The sequence below is a fragment of the Dipteris shenzhenensis genome, chromosome 16, assembly GCF_047967505.1.
Source record: "Dipteris shenzhenensis isolate YYH24624 ecotype China chromosome 16, Dip_SZ_1.0, whole genome shotgun sequence".
Classification (NCBI taxonomy): domain Eukaryota; kingdom Viridiplantae; phylum Streptophyta; class Polypodiopsida; order Gleicheniales; family Dipteridaceae; genus Dipteris; species Dipteris shenzhenensis.
This window is the reverse complement of record NC_141611.1, coordinates 7,938,110-7,960,201: the sequence shown is the minus strand read 5'-3', so window position 1 is coordinate 7,960,201 and position 22,092 is coordinate 7,938,110. Positions and strand designations below refer to the sequence as shown.

The 22,092-nt window shown below is 46.2% G+C and overlaps 1 protein-coding gene across 1 annotated transcript in view; it reads right to left on the bottom strand.

Annotated features, from left to right (window-relative positions):
- HAF01 (HAC13 protein (HAC13)) overlaps positions 1-22,092 on the bottom strand; it is a 121,299-nt gene that overhangs the window by 1,972 nt on the left and 97,235 nt on the right. Inside the window, exons 18-19 of the mRNA XM_087387741.1 lie at positions 15,181-15,249; positions 48-1,214 (exon numbers count right to left, since the gene is read on the bottom strand). Coding sequence (XP_087243867.1) covers positions 48-1,214; positions 15,181-15,249 — 1,236 coding nt within the window. The remainder of the gene's footprint in view (positions 1-47; positions 1,215-15,180; positions 15,250-22,092) is intronic.

Here is a 22,092-nt window from a genome sequence, read left to right as displayed (position 1 = left end):
TCATGCTTTGATCTCCACAACAATGCAGGAAGATACAGATAACTCACCTCTCCACCTTTTCGTCTCTTTGTCTGTGGTGCATGATCAGGAACGCGACGACTGACACCCACCTCAGCACAGGCACGCCTTTTTGATGCCATGCTGCTGTCTTTGTCCAAAAACCTTCTGTCTCTTTGCATGGGTCTTTTTGATTGCGCTCTCTCTTCTAGCTTTTGCTTCTCCTTCTCTCTTCTTTGCTTCTGGGTCTCTCTTTCTTCTTGTTCCCTAGCTTCCTTTTGTCTTTCAATTTCCAACAGTCTTTGCTGTTCCCTCATCTTTTCAATCCTTTCCAATTGCAACTGCCTTTCTAATTTTAGCCTCTGCTTTTCAAGCCATGCCAACCTTTCTGCCTCTTCTAGTTCCCTTTGCTTCTGGATTTCTGCCTGTCTTGCATTTTCTCTCAGTGTCTCAATCCTTAACCTCTCTCTTTCTTCCTCCTCTCTTTTCTTCCGCTTGTCCTCTCGTTGCTTTGCTCTCCGCTTTTCCTTTTCTTCTTTGATCTTTTGCTTTTCCATTTGCATTCTAATCTCTTCTTCAATTCTTTCTCTTCTCAACCTCTCATTCTCCTCTATATCCCTCTGCCGAATGGCTTCCTCTCCTTGTTTCCTCAGCTCCTTTTCCCTTGCAGCTTCAAGCTCTAGTTCATGCTGCCTATGGCTCCGCATATGCTCCCTCTTTAACACTGCTTGCTTGTCAAAGTCCTGAGATAAATCAAGCTGATCTACAATACTTGATTCCCTAATTCTTGCATCTTCCAAAACATTCTCTTTCTTTTTATGTTTTTTCTGAAATCTTATCTTCTTCACTACACCTGTACTTTTTTTCTCAGGATCTTTTAATGCATCTCCACCTGGTGACCGATCATGTCCTTCTTGGGCAGTCGAAATTGCATTACTTTGATTCAATCTGAGTGTGCTGCCTGGTGTAGTGTCTATATTCCCTGGAACCGGCAACTTTATCTTAAGACATGGAATCTTCTGTGCTGTGGAACTGTTTACATGTCCAAGTTGCCGATCCTTCTCTTGTGTTGGTCCACTAGCATTCTTCAAGGTGAACTTGATGCCTTGCCGAACAGATGGTTCAGTAGCATCAGCATTCTCAGTTTTTTGGAGAGCTGCCTTACCATCCTCCATGTACAATGGACATACTTTCTTATTTGTTCGCATGTGCCCCAACTGCAACACAACAAGATTGGAAACAAACATGAAAACACTATAATAGAAAGCAACTATCCAACACTTGAATGAATACGCAATTAAGAACGGAAACTAGTATCATAACTGTCTTTAGACTCAGAAGATGACATGGAACAACTGTTCACGAGGACAATGAAGATTAGGGCAGAAGTTCCCAGGAGTCTCTGAAAACACATGCGTCTACACACAAAGAAAGATAGAGAGCGTGACACAGGAGGCATACATGTTCAGATAATCCACTGTTCTCCTCTCCTTTCTGTTAGAATTATTGCTATAATTTAGCAGTGACCAATGTAATGTAATACGTAGGTTAGGGACACTTTTCCCTCACTTAGAGGTTTTCCCCCCTAACCACAGTTAGTTCACTAACTATGGTTAGTGAAGGATAAGGTTTTGTCACTTAGACAACACCTATCACTCCATTCACTTGTAATACTCTCATCTAATTGCAACTACGTTTTCAGCTCTCTTACTCTCCTGCTTCTTGCTCTCACCTTTGCTCTCTCTCCCATTCTCACATTTGGTATTAGAGCAGGTTGATTCTGCTCCCTGCTCCTTTCTTCTTGTCCTCCAGCTCCAGCCCACAAGCTCCCGTGCCAGCTCCCCGTATCGTCCGTACAAATCTGTACGGACTGATTCTGTACAGTCCATACTGTACCTACGACGCCCGTACCAGCACCTCCTGCATCATCGCCGTACAGCCTCTACCTGCGTCTTACTACCCATCCCGTACAGACATGCGCCGTACTGCAGTTCCTACGCAGTACTTGTCCGTACGTTCGCCATACATTCCGTACAGCTCCTGCGAAAGGTTCGTCCGTACCGCACATGTGGCGCCGTACATCTGCAATTCGTCCGTACAACCCGTCCGTAAATCGCCGTACAACCCGTACCTTTTGGTTGCTATTTTGTACGACCGTACGGTCCAGTCGCAGGTTGTTCCGTACAGTTCCGTACAAACTGCAGTACAACCAGACTGACGGTTCCGTACTGTTAGTCCGTACAGTTTGAAGGTGGGCTTGGAAAGTCACATTTATGCAGGATTTGCTTTGCAGGAGGATATAGGAAAGTTTTTTTTTTGTTAGGCTCTTGTGCATACAACCATTGTTTGGCTGTATTTTTGGGAACACATTTGGAGCTTTGGCAGACATTACAATTTTGGGGCTTTTGTAAAAATTTTGGCACACATTGCAAGCAAATTGCAAAGATTGGCCAAGAAATTGGGGCTTTTGCAGGAGATTAGCTATTTGGGTGAAATTTGGCTCAATTTCAACTCGAAATTTGGGGCTTTTACAGATCTAATCTGAAATTTGGGGCTTTTGTTCAGCAATTGCAGATTTGGGGCTTTTAGTAAATTTGCCCCTTTTTGGTTGCAATTTCAAGCCACAAATCGGGGCTTTTATTTGACAGGTTTCAGTTCACACTGCCTTTCTGTGAGTGCTTTGAAGCGCTTTTGGCAGGTTTTGGGAGAGATTGCATGCTCTGGCACATTTCTGACAGAGACATTACAGAGATTTGAGTTGCATTTTGGCTGTGTTTTTTTGGGATTTGTGCACTCCATTCCCAGCAAGGGAATTCAGATTTGCATTTGATGTATTTTCTTTCTTAGACATGGCCCAGCAAAATCAGAATGATTTCGGTTTCAATGGTCTCTCACAAGAGGACAAGCTGGATGGTACCAACTACTCCCTCTCGAGTTTTATGGTACGCAATATTCTGATTTCTCGTAATTTGTGGGACTATGTAAGTGGGGATAAGTTCCGGCCAGCAAATGTGGCACCTAATACCCCTCCCCAACAAGGAGGAGGCAGAGGTCATGCACAAAGTACAGCTGCAGCACAAGTTATTGGTGCAGTTATACCTACCACTAGAGCAGAAGAGATGGGATTCACGTGATGCTTTAGCTTTGTCGTGTATTTCTCTTTCAGTGAAAAGATTCATCATTCCGCATATCCGGTCATGTAAGACCTCAAAGGCAGCATGGGATATTTTGGAGAGCATGTATGCAGCTCGGAATGATGCCAGGGTGTCTTTTTTGAAAATAAGAATTGTCTCATACACATATGGAAGAGGGTGACTCCATGTCAGTGCACCTCACAAAGCTACAGGATTTACGAGAGCAGTTGTTGAATATTACCACTCCTCTGAATTCTCTTCCTGAGTCTTATCTCAGCTTTCATACCTCGCTGAATTTGTCGTTGAAGGGGGGTGCAAATCCTCTCACTTTTCACGAGTTGATAGGACTTCTACTGCAGGAAGAGCAGAGCAGGAAAAACATGGCTTCACGAGCAGGTGAACATGCCATGCTCTCAAAATTCAAGCCTAAAGTAAAGGGACAGGCAAAGACTTCAGCAAATCAGCCTTCCAGTGGTTCAGGACAGCCTTCTCAAAAGGCTAAGGGTGATGCCGGTAAACCATAGAAGAAGGGAATATGTCATTACTGGACAAAACCAGGTCACTACATTGGAGAATGCAAGAAAAGGCTTGCAAAAGAAAAGAAAAACAGCTCCGGTATGGCTGTCTCAGATTCAGCTCCTCATGCATCTGACAATGAGCAAGCTACAGCCAACTTTGTGGAGCACGACTATGCCTTCTTGTCTTGCATTTCAGACTCTCAGTTGGCTGCTCGGGATAGTACAGCCAATTGTAATGATGACACTTATGCTTTTCTGACATCCAGTTATGATTCTTCCAAGGATGCATCAGCTTTCAGTGTCAATGAGACACATAATACATGGTATTTTGACAGCGGTGCCTCAAAGCATATCACTTCTAGGAAGTGTCTCTTCACATCTCTGCATCCACCACCTGTTGGTAAAAAGGTCACATGTGCCAACAACTCCTCCTATTCAGTCGATGGTACAGGAGAAGTTGAACTTACAGCCATTAATGGCTCAACATTCAGAATTTCTGATGTCTTGTATGTGCCTGGTATCACAAAAAATCTACTTTCAGTGTCCACTCTTAACAGAGCTGGATTTCAGGTCATTTTTGAAGATGACAAGTGTGCAGTCCATGATAGAGAGCATGACTATGCCTTGAGATTGTCTGGCACTCTGTTGCGTGGTCTTTTTCAGCTTGACATGTATGAGAAAAGACCAGCACATGCTCTTACAGTTTCCACTCCTACTGCTGCTATGCAGAATGCGGAGTTATGGCACACGAGATATGGACACATGCATTATGGCAGCTTGATGACGCTTCGAAAACATGCCATGGTTGATGCATTGCCTCCTCTTGAAACACCTCCTCCACATGCCTGTGAAGGGTGCATTCTTGGTAAAATGCACAGATCTCCTTTTAAGAAGGATGGATCAGTTAAAGCTGTTCGAAAATTACAGCTTATACATAGTGATGTCTGTGGTCCCATGAGGACTCCATCATTGGGTGGTCATCTTTACTTTGTCACTTTTATAGATGACTACTCCAACTACACTTGGGTTTATGGACTGAAACGCAAATCAGAAGTGTTTATGGTCTTCAAACACTTTGCAGCCATATGAGAATGAATCCGGACTCAAGATACAGACATTATGCACTGATAGAGGAGGGGAGTACTTGTCTGCAGATTTTGATGCTTTTTTGAAAGACAAGGGCATTGTACATCAGCTTACAGTGAGGCTAACTCCTTAGCAAAATGGAAAAGCTGAGAGAAAAAATCGTACTCTTATGGAGATGGATAGATGTATGCTGAAAAGCAAAAAATTACCTCACAAATTTTGGCTTGAAGGTCTCATGTGTGCCAACTATGTTTTGAATTGGGCACCCACAAAAGCTTTGAAGACCAAGACTCCCTATGAAGTTTGGCAAGGGAGAAAGCCTTCTCTGGATCATTTCCGTGTCTTTGGATGCCTTGCATATGCTCATGTGCCTGTTGAGTTCCAGCATAAATTGTCTGATAAGGCAATCAAATGCATTTTTGTTGGGTACAGTGCAGAGAGAAAGGGCTACCGTTTCTACAATCCTGTCACACGCAAGATCATTGTCAGTAGAGATGTAATATATTCAGAAAATTCAGCTCACACTCAAGCTGAATTTGATATGCCTTCTTCTTCCGGTGATGTCTTTGAGGGGTTACTACCCATTGCCTTGGGTTCCCCTGCTGATATATCTGATGAAAATCAGAATTTTCAGATACCTCCACATGCTCCGATTCAGCCACAGGATGTCATACCACCTCCACAAGCCATGGAAAAGGTTGTTCAGCAAAAAATTGTAGATATACATGCAGCAAAAACAGTCCCAAATTGGCTGCTACAGACTCTCAGGGAGAGTAAACTTGATGCTCCATTACCTGGCAAAACTCGGAGTGCAGTAAGGCATAGGGGAGGTAACTCTTTCAATTGAATCAGCTTATGCAGGTACTCTTCTCGATGAGGAGGAACCTGAGACAATTCAATTAAAGAGGCACTGGATAATGTGCATTGGATGAATGCCATACACGATGAGTTGCAGTCCATTAAGAAAAATCAGACATGGGAAGTTGTCGATTTGCCACCAGGTAAACATGCCATAGGTACACGGTGGGTTTTCAAAGTTAAAAAAAGGCCAGATGGCACCATTGACAGGTACAAGGCAAGGCTGGTCGCAAAAGGATATGCTCAGAAAAAGGGCATAGACTATGAGGAGACTTTTGCTCCTACATCCAGAATGACAACCATCCGGTCAGTCATAGCAATGGCTGCAAATTTCAGTGGAATGTTCATCAGTTGGACATAAAAACAGCCTTCCTTAATGGAGACTTGTTGGAAGAGGTTTATGTCAAACAACCTCCAAGCTTTGAAATTTCAGGAAATGCACTTTAGGTATGCAAGCTGAATAAAGATTTGTATGGGCTGAAACAGGCCCCACGTGCATGGTATGCAAAGATTCATGCCTTTCTGACCAGCAAGGGGCTGCACAGCAGTCCAACTGAAAGGACCCTCTACATCAAGAAGGATGGGGGGGATATTTTAGTCATCATTCTTTATGTAGATGACTTACTGCTCACATGGTCAAATGAAGATAATATTGCAGATTTTAAAGCTGAATTGCAGACCACTTTTGACATGTCAGATTTGGGGCTGCTACACTTTTATTTGGGGATCCAGTTCACTCAAGAGCAAAGTGGCATCGGTATGTCTCAATCCAAGTATGTGCAAAAACTCTTGGACAGATTCAACATGCAGGATTGTAAGCCCATAGCTACTCCCATGGAGCAGGGGCTGAAGCTTACAATGCATGAAGCAAGTGAATCATTTGATGTCACACTCTCTACAGTCAGGCTGTTGGATGCCTCATTTATCTCTGCAATACACGACCTGATATTCAGTTTGCAGTTTCTCAGGCGAACAGATATATGCACAGCCCAAAGACTATGCATTGGCAGGCTGTAAAACGCATCTTCCGTTATTTGCAAGGTACCAAGTCTTTTGGCTTGATGTTTCCCAAGAGGGGTGACTTGCAGATGCATGCCTACAGTGACTCAGATTGGGCTGGAGATTATGACACTAGGCAGTCCACAAGTGGCAATTGTTTCTTTTTGGGCAAAGCTTGTATTTCTTGGTTGAGCAAGAAACAATCTACAATGGCTACCTCTTCATGTGAAGCTGAGTACAGGGCAGCTTTCACAGCGACAGTTGAATGTGTTTGGCTGCGTCGTTTATTTGCTGATCTTCATCTTTCATTGGAGGGTCCTTCTCCAATTCTCATTGATAGTCAAAGTGCTATTGTAGTGGCAAAGAATCCTGTGTATCATGCTCGCACGAAGCACATTGAGGTTCACTATCACTACGTCAGAGAGAAGTTGCATGCAGGAGAGATCAGCATGATCTATGTGTCAACACATGACAATGTTGCAGACATTTTCACCAAAGCACTTCCACGTGAAAAGTTTGAGGCATTTCGCAGTGCCCTGAACTTATCTCCTTTTGGTGATTGATCTTTTCCTTGTACATGACATTGGCACTGCAGGGGGGTGTTAGAATTATTGCTATAATTTAGCAGTGACCAATGTAATGTAATAAGTAAGTTAGGGGCACTTTCCCCTCACTTAGAGGTTTTTTCCCCTAACCACAGTTAGTTCACTAACTATGGTTAGTGAAGGATAAGGTTTTGTCACTTAGACAAAACCTATCACTCCATTCAATTGTAATACTCTCATCTAATTGCAACTACGTTTTCAGCTCTCTTACTCTCCTGCTTCTTGCTCTCACCTTTGCTCTCTCTCCCATTCTCACACTTTCCCCCTACTCCAATTCCCCACCTTCTTACTCTTGCTCCCCCCCCCCCCCCCAAAAAACAAGGATCTCTCTCTCTCTCTCTCTCTCTCTCTCCAGCCCCCCGCTCAGCCCCTCCCTCACCCGCTCAGCCCCCCGCTCAGCCTCTCCGCCTCAGCCCCCCCCTCACCCGCTCCGCCCCTCCGCTCAGCCTCTCCGCCTCAGCCTCGCCGCCTCAGCCTCTCCGCCTCAGCCCTCACCCGCTCCGCTCAGCCTCTCCGCCTCAGCCCTCACCCGCTCAGCCTCTCTCTCTCTCAGCCCCTCCGCTCAGCCTCTCCGCCTCAGCCCTCACCCGCCTCCGCTCAGCCTCTCCGCCTCAGCCCTCACCCGCTCAGCCTCTCTCTCTCTCAGCCCCTCCGCTCAGCCTCTCCGCCTCAGCCCTCACCCACTCAGCCTCTCTCTCTCAGCCCCTCCGCTCAGCCTCCCCTCCACTCAGCCTCTCCGCCTCAATCACCCCTCACCCGCTCAGCCTCTCTCTCTCTCTCTCTCTCTCTCTCTCTCTCTCTCTCTCTCATCGCGCATTTTTTGAAATCTCTCTCTCTCTCTCTCTCTCTCTCTCTCATCGCGCACTCTCTCTCTCTCTCTCTCTCTCTCTCTCTCTCTCTCTCATCGCGCATTGGCAGCGCTCGCCATCTCCCGCTTTTCAATGTTGCCGGTTTCCCGTAATTAAACATGGCCGACACCGTCGCGCATGTTACAGAAGCAGCAACAGCAGCAACTATAGTGCAGCATATCGGTCGTGGCAGCCATTGATGTAGAAGAGGACTTGCATCTTCTTCAAAGGACAGCGCAGTGCCCGCACTTGCCGCACTCCCAGTCGCAGGTACACCGGTTTCAGCTCCACTATCTCATCTTCCGCCCAGCGCAGTGCCCGCTCTTGCCGCACTCCCAGTCGCAGGTACACCGGTTTCAGCTCCATTATCTCATCTTCCGCCCATAGCTACTTTGTACCTGCAGTTTTTTTCACCCCTCCCCTCTCAGGTTCCTTCTTCTCCTACCCCTTCTCCACCCTTTTTGCTCTCCCTCTCACAGCCCTCCGTCACCTCTTCCCCTTTGTTGCCTATTTTACCTACTTTGCCAGAGGCTCCCTCCTCATCCTCTCTACAGAATTTACCCATCCCCTCCTCTCCATCCCCGGTACCCGCTTTCTCTCCCCCTTTCCAGCCTTCTCCTTCATCCCCGCTACCCACCTTACCGGTTTCCCCCCTTTCTCCCTCTCTTTCTCCTTCCATGCCTTGCACTGTTTGTCCTTGCCGCCACATCCTACCAGAGCTTCGGTACTTTGAGACCCACCTCCGAGCTGCCCTTCATATGCTTCACAGGAAGGACGAGACCATTGCTCTACTTACAGCTCAGGGTGCATCTCTTGCTGATCGAGTGACACAGCAGGATCGGGAGATCTTGTCTATTAGGACAGATCTTCAGGTCTTACAGGCGACTCATAGAACTCTTGCTGGAGAGATTCATGGACACACAGAGCGAGTGCAGCAGATCGAGACTCGCGTTCTGCACATAGACACATCTCCCACTACAGCAGTAGCAGCGGTTGAGGAGCGTTTGACCTCCCTTCAGACAGAGGTCCAGAGAGCCACAAAGTGGGTGGATGTCGTTTGCCGTCAGCCATCACAGCCTCAGAGATCGACTGTATCAACTACATTGGCCGAGTCACAGCAGAGGGCTACAAAGGCCCTCAACATTCGCATTCGTGGTATCTTGCCCTCGGCGACAGAGTCCACGATGACACAGGCTGTGACCTTTGTCTCTCAGACATTGGGAGTACAGGATCATGGCATAGTAGGAGCATATAGAGTCGGGAGGGATCGTACTAGAGAGCAGCCCCTCATTATCAGATTCAGAGATGCCCAGGCACGTCTAGCTGCCCTCAGGAGGAGAGGGACACTCAGAGACCACCCACAGATTTCCATGGACGAGGATCTGACTCAGATACAGGTTGAGGAGCGCAAGGCGCTCATGCCTCAGAGAGATGCAGCCCGAGCTCAGGGCAAGTGGGCAGTGATCAGGGATGGCAGACTCATCACAGGCACCTTGAGGCGTGCTCCCACAGTGCTTAGAGACGGCAGACCAGCAGATATAGCCCCACCTCCACCTCTTGCTCCAGCCGACCGCTTGACGGGACAGGGCCCATGGGACACACCACCCGTCAGATAGTCTACGCATCGCTGTATGGAACTGCAATGGTTCTTTTACAGCACAGCCAGGCAATCTACGGGGGGCATTCTTTGGGAGAGATATCATCTTTTTCACGGAGACACACGAGAGTTCAGAGAGACCTTTGCCACGAGTGACAGGGTATACATGGAGATCTGCCTTCAGGCAGCACACTCGGACATTTGGAGTGAGAGGATCTGGAGGAGTGGCCATTTTGTACAGAGAGCATCTCGATCGGATCATCACAGTGGAGAGAGCGAATTCACATGCCCGATTCTTGTGGGTACGCATCCGCCGCAGAGCCCCTCAGCGAGATCTTTTTATTGCAGTTTGCTACTTCCCCCCGGCGCAGTCGATCTATTCTTCCACTGGACCAGGCCAGTCCATATTTGAGGATCTCTCAGCGGACATTGCAGATTTTTCACATCGCGGAGAAGTCATCCTTTTAGGAGACTTCAACGCGAGGACCTCAGACAGACAGGCCCTCACTTATGACTTCATGGAGGATCCGGTCATACTCCCAGCATTTCACAATGATAGCCTCTGTCGGACTTCATCAGACTGCACAGTACAGCCCACAGATCAGGGACGTCAGTTACTGGAGCTCCTCACCTCGCACAGTATGGTCATTTATAACGGCTTGTCCACGTGGCCACAGTCTTCCATGCCTACATTCTCTTCTGCTTCTGGGCGTGGTACTAGCGTGATCGACTACAAAATGAGAGCCCAATCCATATGTAGTGGACGCTATAGAAAAGGGGAGCACAGTACCAGCATCATCTATAACATCAGCAACGGTTGGTATGACGAGGAGTGTAAGGAACTCCACAAGAAACTTCACCTTGAGACCAAGGAGAAGTCTCCCCTCCTTGCCGAAACCAAGAGAGACTACAAGTGGTTGGTTAGGCGCAAGAAACGCCAATTTCTAGCCCGGAATGAGGAGGAGCTGAGAAGCTTGCTTTTCAGCTGTGACTCCAAGGAATTCTAGAGAAAATTCCTCCGCTCGAAGTCTCAGAGCCCCCTCACAGATCCACGTGTCTGGTCTGCATACACTTCAGCTCTATACGATGTTCCAGATCAGCCAGCCATCGATTTATCCCATTCCCCTAGGCCAGCTTCATCTAGTCTCTTCACACCAGAGAGTGTCCGTGCAGCAGTCCACCGATTGAAGAACGGGAGAGCTAAGGATCATGATGGATTGCAAGCAGAGTATGTAATCCATGGGATTGATGCCTTAGATTTTGTTCTTTCCCGTCTCTTCAATGAGTCTGTTTGTGCAGGCCTACCACAGTCCTGGTTAGGCAATACCATAGTACCTATCCACAAGTCGGGGGACCCTATGGAGCCATCGAATTACACGACCATCATGATTGGCCACGTTATGGCCAAGATCTATGCATCAGTTTTGGAAAGCCGTATAAATGACCATGCCGAGACGACAGGACTCAGAGCCAGAGGGCAGGCTAGATTTCGCAGGGATCATTCGACACTTGACCACATCCTCACACTCAGGGCACTGGTAGAGGAGGCGAAGTCACGAAGGCAATGGCTTTATTGTTGCTTCGTGGACTTCAGGAAGGCATTTGACACAGTTCTGCGATTCAGATTGTTTTAGAGGATTCGCCAGATGGGTTTCAGTGGAGAGATACAGTGGGCTGTCAGAGGGTCACTGGTCGGGTTCGGACACGTGAGGGGCTCTCAGAGGAGGTATGCAGCACGATTGGGGTGAAGCAGGGTTGCCCGCTCTCTCCTACTCTCTTTGGATTATATATTGATGAGCTAGAGATGTTTGTACACACGACAGGCGGTGTGGGCTCTACTCTCTCAGGATCCTCCATTCCTATCCTCCTGTATGCGGACAATGTGGTTCTCATTTCCTCTACTGCTCAGGGCCTCCAGGCACATATTGAGGCACTCCACAGGTTTTGCCAGGACAGGGGGTTGGCCGTAAACCTTGGCAAGACCAAGGTTATGGTTTTCAACACCTCTGATCGTATTTACAGCACGGATGAGTTTTGCTTCACTTATGACAGACAGCACATTGAGCTTGTTAGAGAGTACACTTATTTGGGGGCAGTTTTCAGGGGACCGGTCTTCACCATGACATATGCAGCACGAGATAGGATTAGTAAAGGGTATGCTTCGTTGGCTCATCTTGAGCGTCAGTGTTTTCAATCCCACTTTCAACATCCCGATACGAAATCCTTGCTTTTTGATACATTGGTAAGACCAGCTGCGATGTATGCAGCTCCTTTCTGGGCAGGACACCTCGGCGCTGCAGATTGGAGACGAGTAGAGAGGTTACAGATCATCATGTTCTCTCGGCTCATTAGGGCCAAGGCTACAATTCCGCACGAGATCATGCTAGCACAGTTTGGAGCTACTCCCCTTGCATTGGATGCAGCGTTTCAGTCGGTCATGTATTTGCACAGGGTTAGGGAGTTTGGAGACTCAGCAGCAGGCAGAGCTCGGTTGCCATGGTTAGCACTTGCATCTTCTATGGAGTTGGCACGGTCTGGGGCCCAATACTGCTGGTACTTCACACTCACTAGGTGGCTCACATCTCTTGGACTAGACATGGATAGACTGCCTCCCTTCCGATACAGCATAGATGCCCCTCATCTCGAGTTGACTCGCCACGAGCTTAGCCAGGTCACGAGAGCAAACTTGCTGCAGCTTCATACGTATCGCACTTGGATTTATCCCACGCAGCTTCCGACGAAGATGGCCACATATCGTGACCACTTCCTTCGGATCTCAGAGGATGGATTTGTCATTCCACCAGGCTATACAGGTATCCACATGTCCCACTCACTAAGGATTGCCCTTGGCCAGCTTAGAGTCTCTTCGCATCAGCTCGAGATAGAGGCTGGTAGGATGCGACACATGGAGGATGGACGGCGACCAGGCCGAGAGACCAGGATCTGCCCTTGTTGCACCATGGGAGAGGTGGAGTCAAAGGAGCACTTCATTTGCAGATGCCCGCTATATTATGAGCTCAAAGGTAGATTCCACTGTCTCTTCACGGATGGCTTTGGACCTCTCTCACGAGTGATGGACTACGAGGATCAGCATTGCCTAGCTCTTTATGTCAGGGAGGCCACTATGCTTCGACGAGACTACCTCAGAGACCATCAGCACAGACCGGAGCGTGATAGAGCCCAGCCTGATAGAGCTCAGGCACACACTATACCAGAGGACAGAGACCAAGAGGAGCACGAGGAGGTCAGAGCTCACACAGGACACATGCCTCCACCCTGTGGATGTACATATGAGATGGTTTGTAGACGCCGCAGGATCTTGTTACATAGGGGACGTACTCGCCGCTTCATCTCCAGACGCGATCCAGGATGATGGCAGCTTTTCGGAGGAGACTTACTCATGGAGATCTCGCCCCACCAGCCGCTCACCTCACCTTTGCTCAGATTTGTACTCTCATAGCAGGAGGCAGAGTCGATGGACAGGATTTCCAGTATTATTTTGGTTCTCAGACTCCGTGACACCTGGACTTGTATCTTTGCATTGGCATATTGTACTCATCCCCCCATTTTGCACCCAGGGGCGGTTTCCTTGCATCTAGTTTACTTTGTATTTAGGCTCAGATTTGACATTATGTACTTTCACTTGCATTGTATTGCGTAGCACTTAGATGATATTCGACGATGCCTCTTCTTTGTGGCACGTTGATTTTGTGCTATCTTGTATGCAAAGTTCTTGATGTCCCATGGGCCCATTTTGGCCTTTAGTGGACAATAATACACTTTCTTTCTTTCTTTCTTTCTTTCTCTCGCTCTCGCTCTCTCATGTTCTATATGCACTACGACTCCCAATGGGACCCCAATCTTGCATGCACACAGCTCTAAGTACTCATGGCTGACACATGATAGGGATCACTCTGGACACATGAAGTGCCATTCTTTTTTTACATTCAATAGGTTTAGCACACAAGGTAGTCAATGACTGCTCATATCTGTGCAACCTTGAGTGAAAGACAACAATATTGCCACCCTATCTCATAGTATTTGGGGCATCACATCAACTCACATCCAAACTCACCATGGGACACAGCCCCAAACACCAAGAGATCACTGACTTCTTCACAGGAGAAGAGATTGTGCCACTAGTGTTGTGACCGTCAGTTTTAGATATGCCAAGTCAACAGAAGTACCTACAAGCACCCCAGCCTGTTTGCGGCACCACCATTGTTGCATCTCCACATCAGGCTGCGATCTTAACGTCAGGCTATGTCACATTGCCCACAAGGCTACTCGTGCCTCACATATGACACATAATATGTGTGAACAACTCCCGATGCATGGGGTTTTTGCCTATTTTCCCTAGATTCAACAATTGTCTATTAGAGGTGTGACAAACACCTCTAGTTCCCTCCAAGGGAGAGGGGAGATGTACTCTCATGATTATTTCAACTTTTGTTCTCATAGGATTTTTTGGCCTTCAACAGGTGTTAATAAGCGTAGCAATGAGCACCCAGCCCGCTTGTGGCACCACTATTGTTGCATCTCAACGTCAGGCTGTGTCACTTGCCCACACACACACACCTCAAAGAGTCATCATGGACATCAACAGTAGATGTTCCAGAGACACCAGGCCTAGTAGCGAGAACCCTGTCACAGCCACGAGGACCCCAAGCTACTGATGGACTGACATATGACACATGATATGGTATGAACAACCCCCCAAGGCATGGAGTTTTTTCCTATTTTCCCTAGATTCATCAATTGTCTATTAGAAGTGTGACAGACACCTCTAGTCCCCTCCAAGGGAGATGTACTCATGATTATTTCAACTCTTTGGCCTTCAACAGGTGTTAATAAACCTCCCTCCCTCTCCCCCCCTCCCCTTTTTCTCTCTCTCTTGTAGGGGAACGCCAGAGCCAGAGATGAGGGATCACGATCGATGTAGCCTGACGGGTACTGAGATCGAGGCGACCGCGGCCACCACCTAGACGCGAGACAGCCCAACAGTTACAGATACGCGACATCTTCATGGCCCAGCGGAGAGACCTGACCTGACTTAATCTGGACACTTGATCTGGACACTCCTGACTCTTGATTCAGATTCTGATTTTGTCTCTATTCTATTCTATTTAGACACTAGATTAGTACTTGGCAGGGGCTTTAGCTCACCCCTTGCCCCAGCCCACAGAGGCTTGTATGAGATCTTTTTTGATGTTGTAACACTCTGTCCCATAGACCCGCGAGGTCTTCCGAGGATGGTAATATTTCTTTCTTTCTTTCTTTCTCTCTCTCTCTCTCTCATGCATGCATGGTGCCCGTGGGCACACACACGTACAAGCACATGCAAACAACAAAGGCAAGGCAAGCTGCTCGGGGGTTTTGGGAGGAGAAGAGGGGAGGGGGAGGAGAGATTCAACACATCTCTGTTCAAATATTGGGGATGTGGCTTCAACTGTCTGTACAAGATCATTAATTTTCATACCATTTTCCAACAAATCTTCTGATCCAGTATAAAAAACTCTCCTCTGGAAGTCAGATTACCTGCTTACAAGCACCACAAACCAGTTGCAGACCATCTCTACCCGCTTCACCCTTTGTCAACTTCTTTGGCTGCAATAAACCATTCAAGAAAAGCCCACAGAAGTAACTAACAAAGGATCGTGGTACTTCAAAAGACCAACCAATGTATTTACACTCAACCACAAAATTCACAGGGTGGCTTTCACACAAAACTTAATGCAGTGACCTACAACAACTCGTGGATGTTCTGATGCAAGGCACAGTAAGGAAGGAAAACCATCGTTACAAAAGGACAAAACGGACACAGAATTATAGCATTCTTGACACATTATCCCAGTACATGAGACACATGTACAGGAAATTAAAAATGTGCATAAATAACAATTGAATGCATGGTTTGGTGTTTTGCAGAGATAGATTTGGAAGTTCCATCTTTCACAAGAAAGGTATGCATTCCCAGGAAGTGTCAAAAACGTGCTTTTGATTTCATCTCTCAATACAAAGAAAGTTCCAGAAATAGGTCCCAATTCATCCTAGAAAATCAACACACACTGTGTAGTTTTGACCTCATGAAAGTCACCGAAAAGGCAAAAACCCTAACGTGCATCTCCCATAGCAGGGACTAGGTAGTATGACATCCCTACTGATGCATTGTATAAACATATGCTCTCACACATCATTTATACAAAACCCTTCAGACTGAGTTTGAGTCAGATCCTTAGAGGTGAAGGGGAGACTAGGCAATGACAAACCTTAGCACTTCCAAACAGTCTACACTCTATATTGGTCAAAGCTACTGCATAAGAGAACATTAGTCCCTCCCAAATAAATAATTGTAAGAAGTTTAGAAAAGGTAGCCCAAACGGCAGCACTAGCCAAAATCAGGAAGAACTTATCACAGCATCAGCAACCGACACCTTGGAATAATTGTTATAAAGTCAAATTCATGCATCAGCATATATCTGGATAAGTTCACTCAGATGTTCATACTTAGTCTATGAAAGAAATACAAAGGGTTTATACATACATACATACATACATACATACATACATACATACATATATATATATATATATATATATATATATATATATAGAGAGAGAGAGAGAGAGAGAGAGACAGAGAGAGAGAGAGAGACAGAGAGAGAGAGAGAGAGAGAGACATCTACACACGTGTGTGAGTGTGTGTGTGTGGAGAGGACTTACTCATCGACGGCAAATTGATTGGGTTCTAATCAAGCTCCGGAAAAAACTTGAATATTGGAAATTGGCAACCTGGCCTTTACATGTTCGCCTCCAAATAGTGCAGTCCATACTTGTGGCGTACATTCAATTTTATTTGCCTTTGATCATGTTCACCGAGGCAGATCTTGATTCCTTTATGTCTGTCATTATGGAGATCTTTTGGCGTTCCAAACATGGCAGAAAAAGTCTCAAACTGCTTTCGATGTATCGAATTTGTTCCCCTAAGATGCATGGAGGTTTAAATATCACTAATATCCAGGTTCACATCCTTGCTCACAAGGGGAAAATGTTGCTGCAATTTCTGAAAGGTAATCAGCCTTGGGCTCTCATGATTCAATCTCTGGTCACACATATCAGTACTCATGCTTTTGGTCATTGACAACCCACTCAGAGGGATTTCTTGTTTGGGTGCATTGATGGCACTTTGCATGGCTGCCCTATGGTCTCCAACTTGCTTCTTGACTGGAAGCATATTCTATCTCACCTGGAATGGCATGGTCAACAGTCTCCGATGGGTAATTCTTTGCAAACTGAAAGCATTCACTGGTCCAAAGTTTTTCAGCCTCTGCTTGCTTTACAGGAACCTCGCCATTCTTACTTTATTTCTTTTAAAGGGATCAATACTGTTGCTGATGTTATTCATGATGATGGCTCTATGCTTCCCTTTTCTCTAGCAACCACACAGTATGGTTTGGGTTCTCATTTTCGTACTTTGTGGCAACAAATCACTTGTATGCTTTCGCCTTTGGTTCTGATTTCCCCTTTGGAACTCCACGATTGATTAGAGGATTGGACATTGACTTCCCTTGGGTCCTCCTCTTGTCCTTTGAGGCTATCTCAGATTACTGCGCCTGCATTATACAAAATTCTTTTGCCTCAACCCTGGGTTTCAAAAAGGGGTAATTCTCTTTGGCGAATGCGTCGGCCAGCTAAGTGGTGGAGGAAAAGACTGCAGCAAACATGTTTTTTTATGGCGAGTGCTTTTGGGGATTTTTCCAACTGGACTGTTGATGGCCCGTAGGCACATTGCTCCTGCTTTATGTCATCCGTGTCTGATTTCTCAGGAGTTTGTGCCTCATTTATTCTGGCATTGAACATCTTCTCGACAATTTTTGGATTCTCTTTGACAGAGGCTGCGAGCGAGATTCCCAACTGTTCTCTTCGGAAAATTTTTCTGGCTCTTTGGTTTTCATTCATAGCGACTGGAGTTTCATCTTTTCTTTGTTTGGGCTCGCTATTGGGCACTTTGGACTTTATGGACAGACCACAATTGTGAAGTCTTTAGTGATCCCAATTTTTCTTTGTTTGCTTTCTTTAAGCGTTCTCTGTAGCAATCTTTCTTTGATTGCTTGCAAACTTGCCAGATAGATCTGGATGTATATTTAGCTTATACTGAGATCTTCAGTTGATGTATTTTCTAGCGCCTCTTTTCTGAGGCGACTATTCTTGTAATATAATCAATCAAAGCTTTCACTTAAAAAAGTGTGGAGAGAGAGAGAGAGAGAGAGAGAGTGTGTGTGTGTGTGTGTGTATGTGTGTGCGCGCAATTTCACTTTTTTTTTGTTTTTTCTTAAAGTGTGTGTGCGCGCGCGCATAGTGTGTGTGTGTGTGTATAATTAGTGTGTGTGTTTAAACGAGCTATGGCGTCTCTTGCTCTCTGGTTCATTGTTTTTGTAACCGGCCTTTGACCAACAAAGGGCAGTGTAACTGACTCTATTATCTCACAAATCTGAAATACAGCCAACTTGAAACATTGCCATTGCCTAGAGCATATATCTTCACCGCATAGCATCACTGAACCATTTAAGACAAGGGAGGCTAGAATGCCCCTACTCAAAAGCATGAAAAGTGACACCTGTTGGCCCCAACACTTGGCACCCCTTGCGGTATTTATTTAATTACTGGTTAGCTCAAATACAAGGGACTCCCTTCAAGAGCTCACCTGTAGGTGCAACCCAGTACAATGCCAACCCGTGGCTGCGCCAATGATCAACTCCCAGTGCTATTCTCTTGGTTCCTTTCAATAGCCATGCATAACACAAGTAGAACAACCCGACAGCATGCCATTTAAGACAAGGGAGGCTAGAATGCCCCTACTCAAAAGCATGAAAAGTGACACCTGTTGGCCCCAACACTTGGCACCCCTTGCGGTATTTATTTAATTACTGGTTAGCTCAAATACAAGGGACTCCCTTCAAGAGCTCACCCGTAGGTGCAACCCAGTACAATGCCAACCCGTGGCTGCGCCAATGATCAACTCCCAGTGCTATTCTCTTGGTTCCTTTCAATAGCCATGCATAACACAAGTAGAACAACCCCACAGCATGCCAAGCAATGCATCCACGTAGATCAGAGCCATTATTGAGCCCAAGGCTTGCCACTGCACCCCAAGGAAGAGAGTATCACAACCAGTGCCCCAATCCTCTTTCGGACCAATGGCAGGGCATCCAACCTTGCATAATCTCAGTAAGAATGACAGTAGCATATAGTAGAAAGAGAAGATAAGAATCCAGCCAACAAAAAGAGCCTTTTTCAGCTCAGAATAGCCCCAGAAGTTGGTTGAACAGCAAACAACAGAGTGACTTCCAGCACCAGAAGAGATCAAGAAAGAGAGAGTTCAGCAAGCTGAAACAGATCCGCCATGATTGCGAACACCAGAATGGTAATTTCAACCCGACCAACACCTCCGTTTTCAGTGCGCCTTGCACCAGGGAGGAGCAAGAAGAGAGGAGTCCAAGAATATGGCCTCCGAATCAAGAAAGGAAGGCTTTTGTCACGAAGAAAGTCGAGAAAAGCTCAAAAAATGGCCCAGAATCGAGGCATCCAGATCTAGGAAGCATGCCAGCAGCAAAGAGCACCAAGGGGAGGAGAACTGTTGGGAAGAAAACTCGAAAAACGACTTCAGCCAGCAAGAGGGAGGCTGCAAAAATCCGCCATCTTCAGAATGAGGCTCCTCTGGTAGGGGAGAAGACTCAAAACAGAAAAGGGAAAGGATGGGCTCCAGGGCCTTCCAGGGGCTTCCAGGAGTGACACCTAGGTGCCACAAGGCAAGCAAAGAAGCCACAAACAGACACATGGCAAGATGAGGCGTGGGATTTTAATGCCCCTAGGAGAGTCAGATGGCACACCATGACCCTAATGCTTGGGAACCAATGACCCTAGTTTGTAGGATCTCTAGGGGGTCAATTTTTAAAGGATGACCCCACTGAACCAAACCAATGACCTTAGAAATTGAAACCACTCTAATAGCACTAGGAGTTGCACTTATTGCACATGAAATCATAGGTACCTTTTGGGCATTAACTAAGGCCCCTAGCCTGGTACCCTAGGCTAAATTCAGTGACAGTTAGTTTGGACACTTCACCATCACCACCACGTCCCCGTGACATACCCCCCTCTTGAAACAGCAAAATTATCTTGTTTGCTGTCCCAAAATTGCAGCAAATAGAAAAGGGTGCCACAATAGGCATAAACAGCCCATAATCAATAGTATAACATCACATGAAGTACCAAAAATACAATGTACATACAACAGGACTGTAGATCCATCCGTATGGTAGTGTATCTACCAACTGGAGTGCCATGATCACTCATCATCCATCCGTATCGGAGTGTATCTACCAACTGGAGTGTCATGATCACTCATCATAGAAGTCTCACGGCAGAAACACTGTCAGCATCAGTGCCTCGAGTGAAACCGCAGTGTCACCAAGCGACCTCTACATATCCTGTGAGCATGTTTGCACTTTGGGTGCGGAGGTTCCCCCCCCCCCCCAAATGAGCATCCGGTAATGCTCCAGACCTGTGCTCTGCTGAACCGGCATGAGCCGCTACCGCAGTAGGCTCGAGACCAAATGCCTCAAGGTAGAGCTGTAAAACCTATGGTGAATCTGCCAATTCACTCTCTTCCATCCAAATCGCATCGTTTGCAGGATAATTCTTGCACTTTACTCGATAGTGTCTGGCAACTCTACCATTAACCTTCCGATCCTTATGTACCACAATTTGCTTAGGAATCAAGACCTCATCTTGCTCATCAACTTCAGGTTTCTCTTCAACTGGCATATCCTGTGGCACTTCTCCATGAAAAGGCTTCAACAAGCTAACATGGAAAGCATTGTGGATGGTCCACTGCTCAAGTAACTTCAATCTATAAGCTACCTCATTGATCTTCTCAAGAACTTGAAAGGGGGCCGTAGTACCTCATATTCAGCTTGGTGTACAGCTTTACCTTCCCTTTCTTGCTCCTGAGGCGTGCCTAAAGAAAACGCAGCAACACCCAATCACCTTTTGTGAAGACCATGTTCCTGCGATGCTTATCTGCAGCTCTTCTTTTACGTGTCCTGGCTGCGCTAAAGGGCATACTTAACCTTTTCATAGGCTGCCCGCAAGTCCTCCACATACTCATCTACCAAAAATCTTCTCTTTTGTATGCAAAATAGGAGGAACCTTTCTCGCTCCTTCCACTATTTCAAACGGTGCCTTTCCCGTGGAAGAGTGCACTGTATTGTTGTATGCATACTCAATCAGCGGCAAATATTGTTCCCACTTTGCTTTGTGCTCAGACACATAACAACGCAGCAAATCCAAAGATGTAGAATTTGTCTCTTCTGATTGACCATCCAACTGTGGATGATAATGATAAGAAGATGAAAAAAGCTCTCCAGAACATGCTGGTCATCCGTGGATCTCTATCGCTCGCAATAGACTCAAGCATCCCATGATACTTGAAAACATATTTCAAGAATTACTTTGCCATCTGCTCGGCTGTAATCTTCTTCCTTACTGATATGAAGTGAGCCATCTTGCTAAATCTGCAAATTATGGTCCATATGCCATCATGACCAGACGGAGTGCGGGGGAGATCAAAAACAAAATCCATAGCGATGCTCTGCCATGGTCTATCTGGTATAGACAAAGGCTGAAGTAAACCGGGCTGTTTCTACCTATCATACTTCACCTTTTGACAAAGTGATGCATGTCCTGACATAAGCCTCAACATCATTCCGTAGAGAAGGCCAATAAAAGTAGTGCTCTACTGCTTTGATTGTAGCCTCAATACCCCTATGCCCTGCATACAGTGGGGCATGACTTTCAGTGAGCACCTTATGCCTCAATGGCTACGTTACACACAGCTTTCCATGGATCATCATAAATTCCTCCTGAAGTGTATAATGATCATGCCGATTGCCCTCCATAAGCTGATCATAAATACATGCAAAGGCTTCATCTGTAGCTTATTGCTCCTTCATGGCATCAAGCTCATTATGATAAGCAATAGTAACTGTAGATACCTGTGGTTTCTTGGACATAGCTTCCGCACGTGGCCTTCTGGAAAGTGCATCAGCCACTACATTTTTCTTTCCAGCCATATGTACAATCTAAAAATGAAAAATGGAGAGGAAGTTTGCCCATCTCATGTGCTTCTCTGACAACTTTCTCTGAGTGAGAAAGTATCGCAACGATTGATGATTGGATTGCAGATTCCTGGAAGAGATACTATGATTGCTCAGGCCTATGCTGATGATTCATTTTTCACTCCTCATAATATTAAGCAAGATCTATCATCCCTGATGCATGCATTATCTATCTATGGTTTGGTTGCTGGTCTTCATGTTAATTTTCAGAAATCTAAGTTGCTGATGTTGCATTCCACAGACTGGCATTCTTTTTTATGGACAAGCGAAA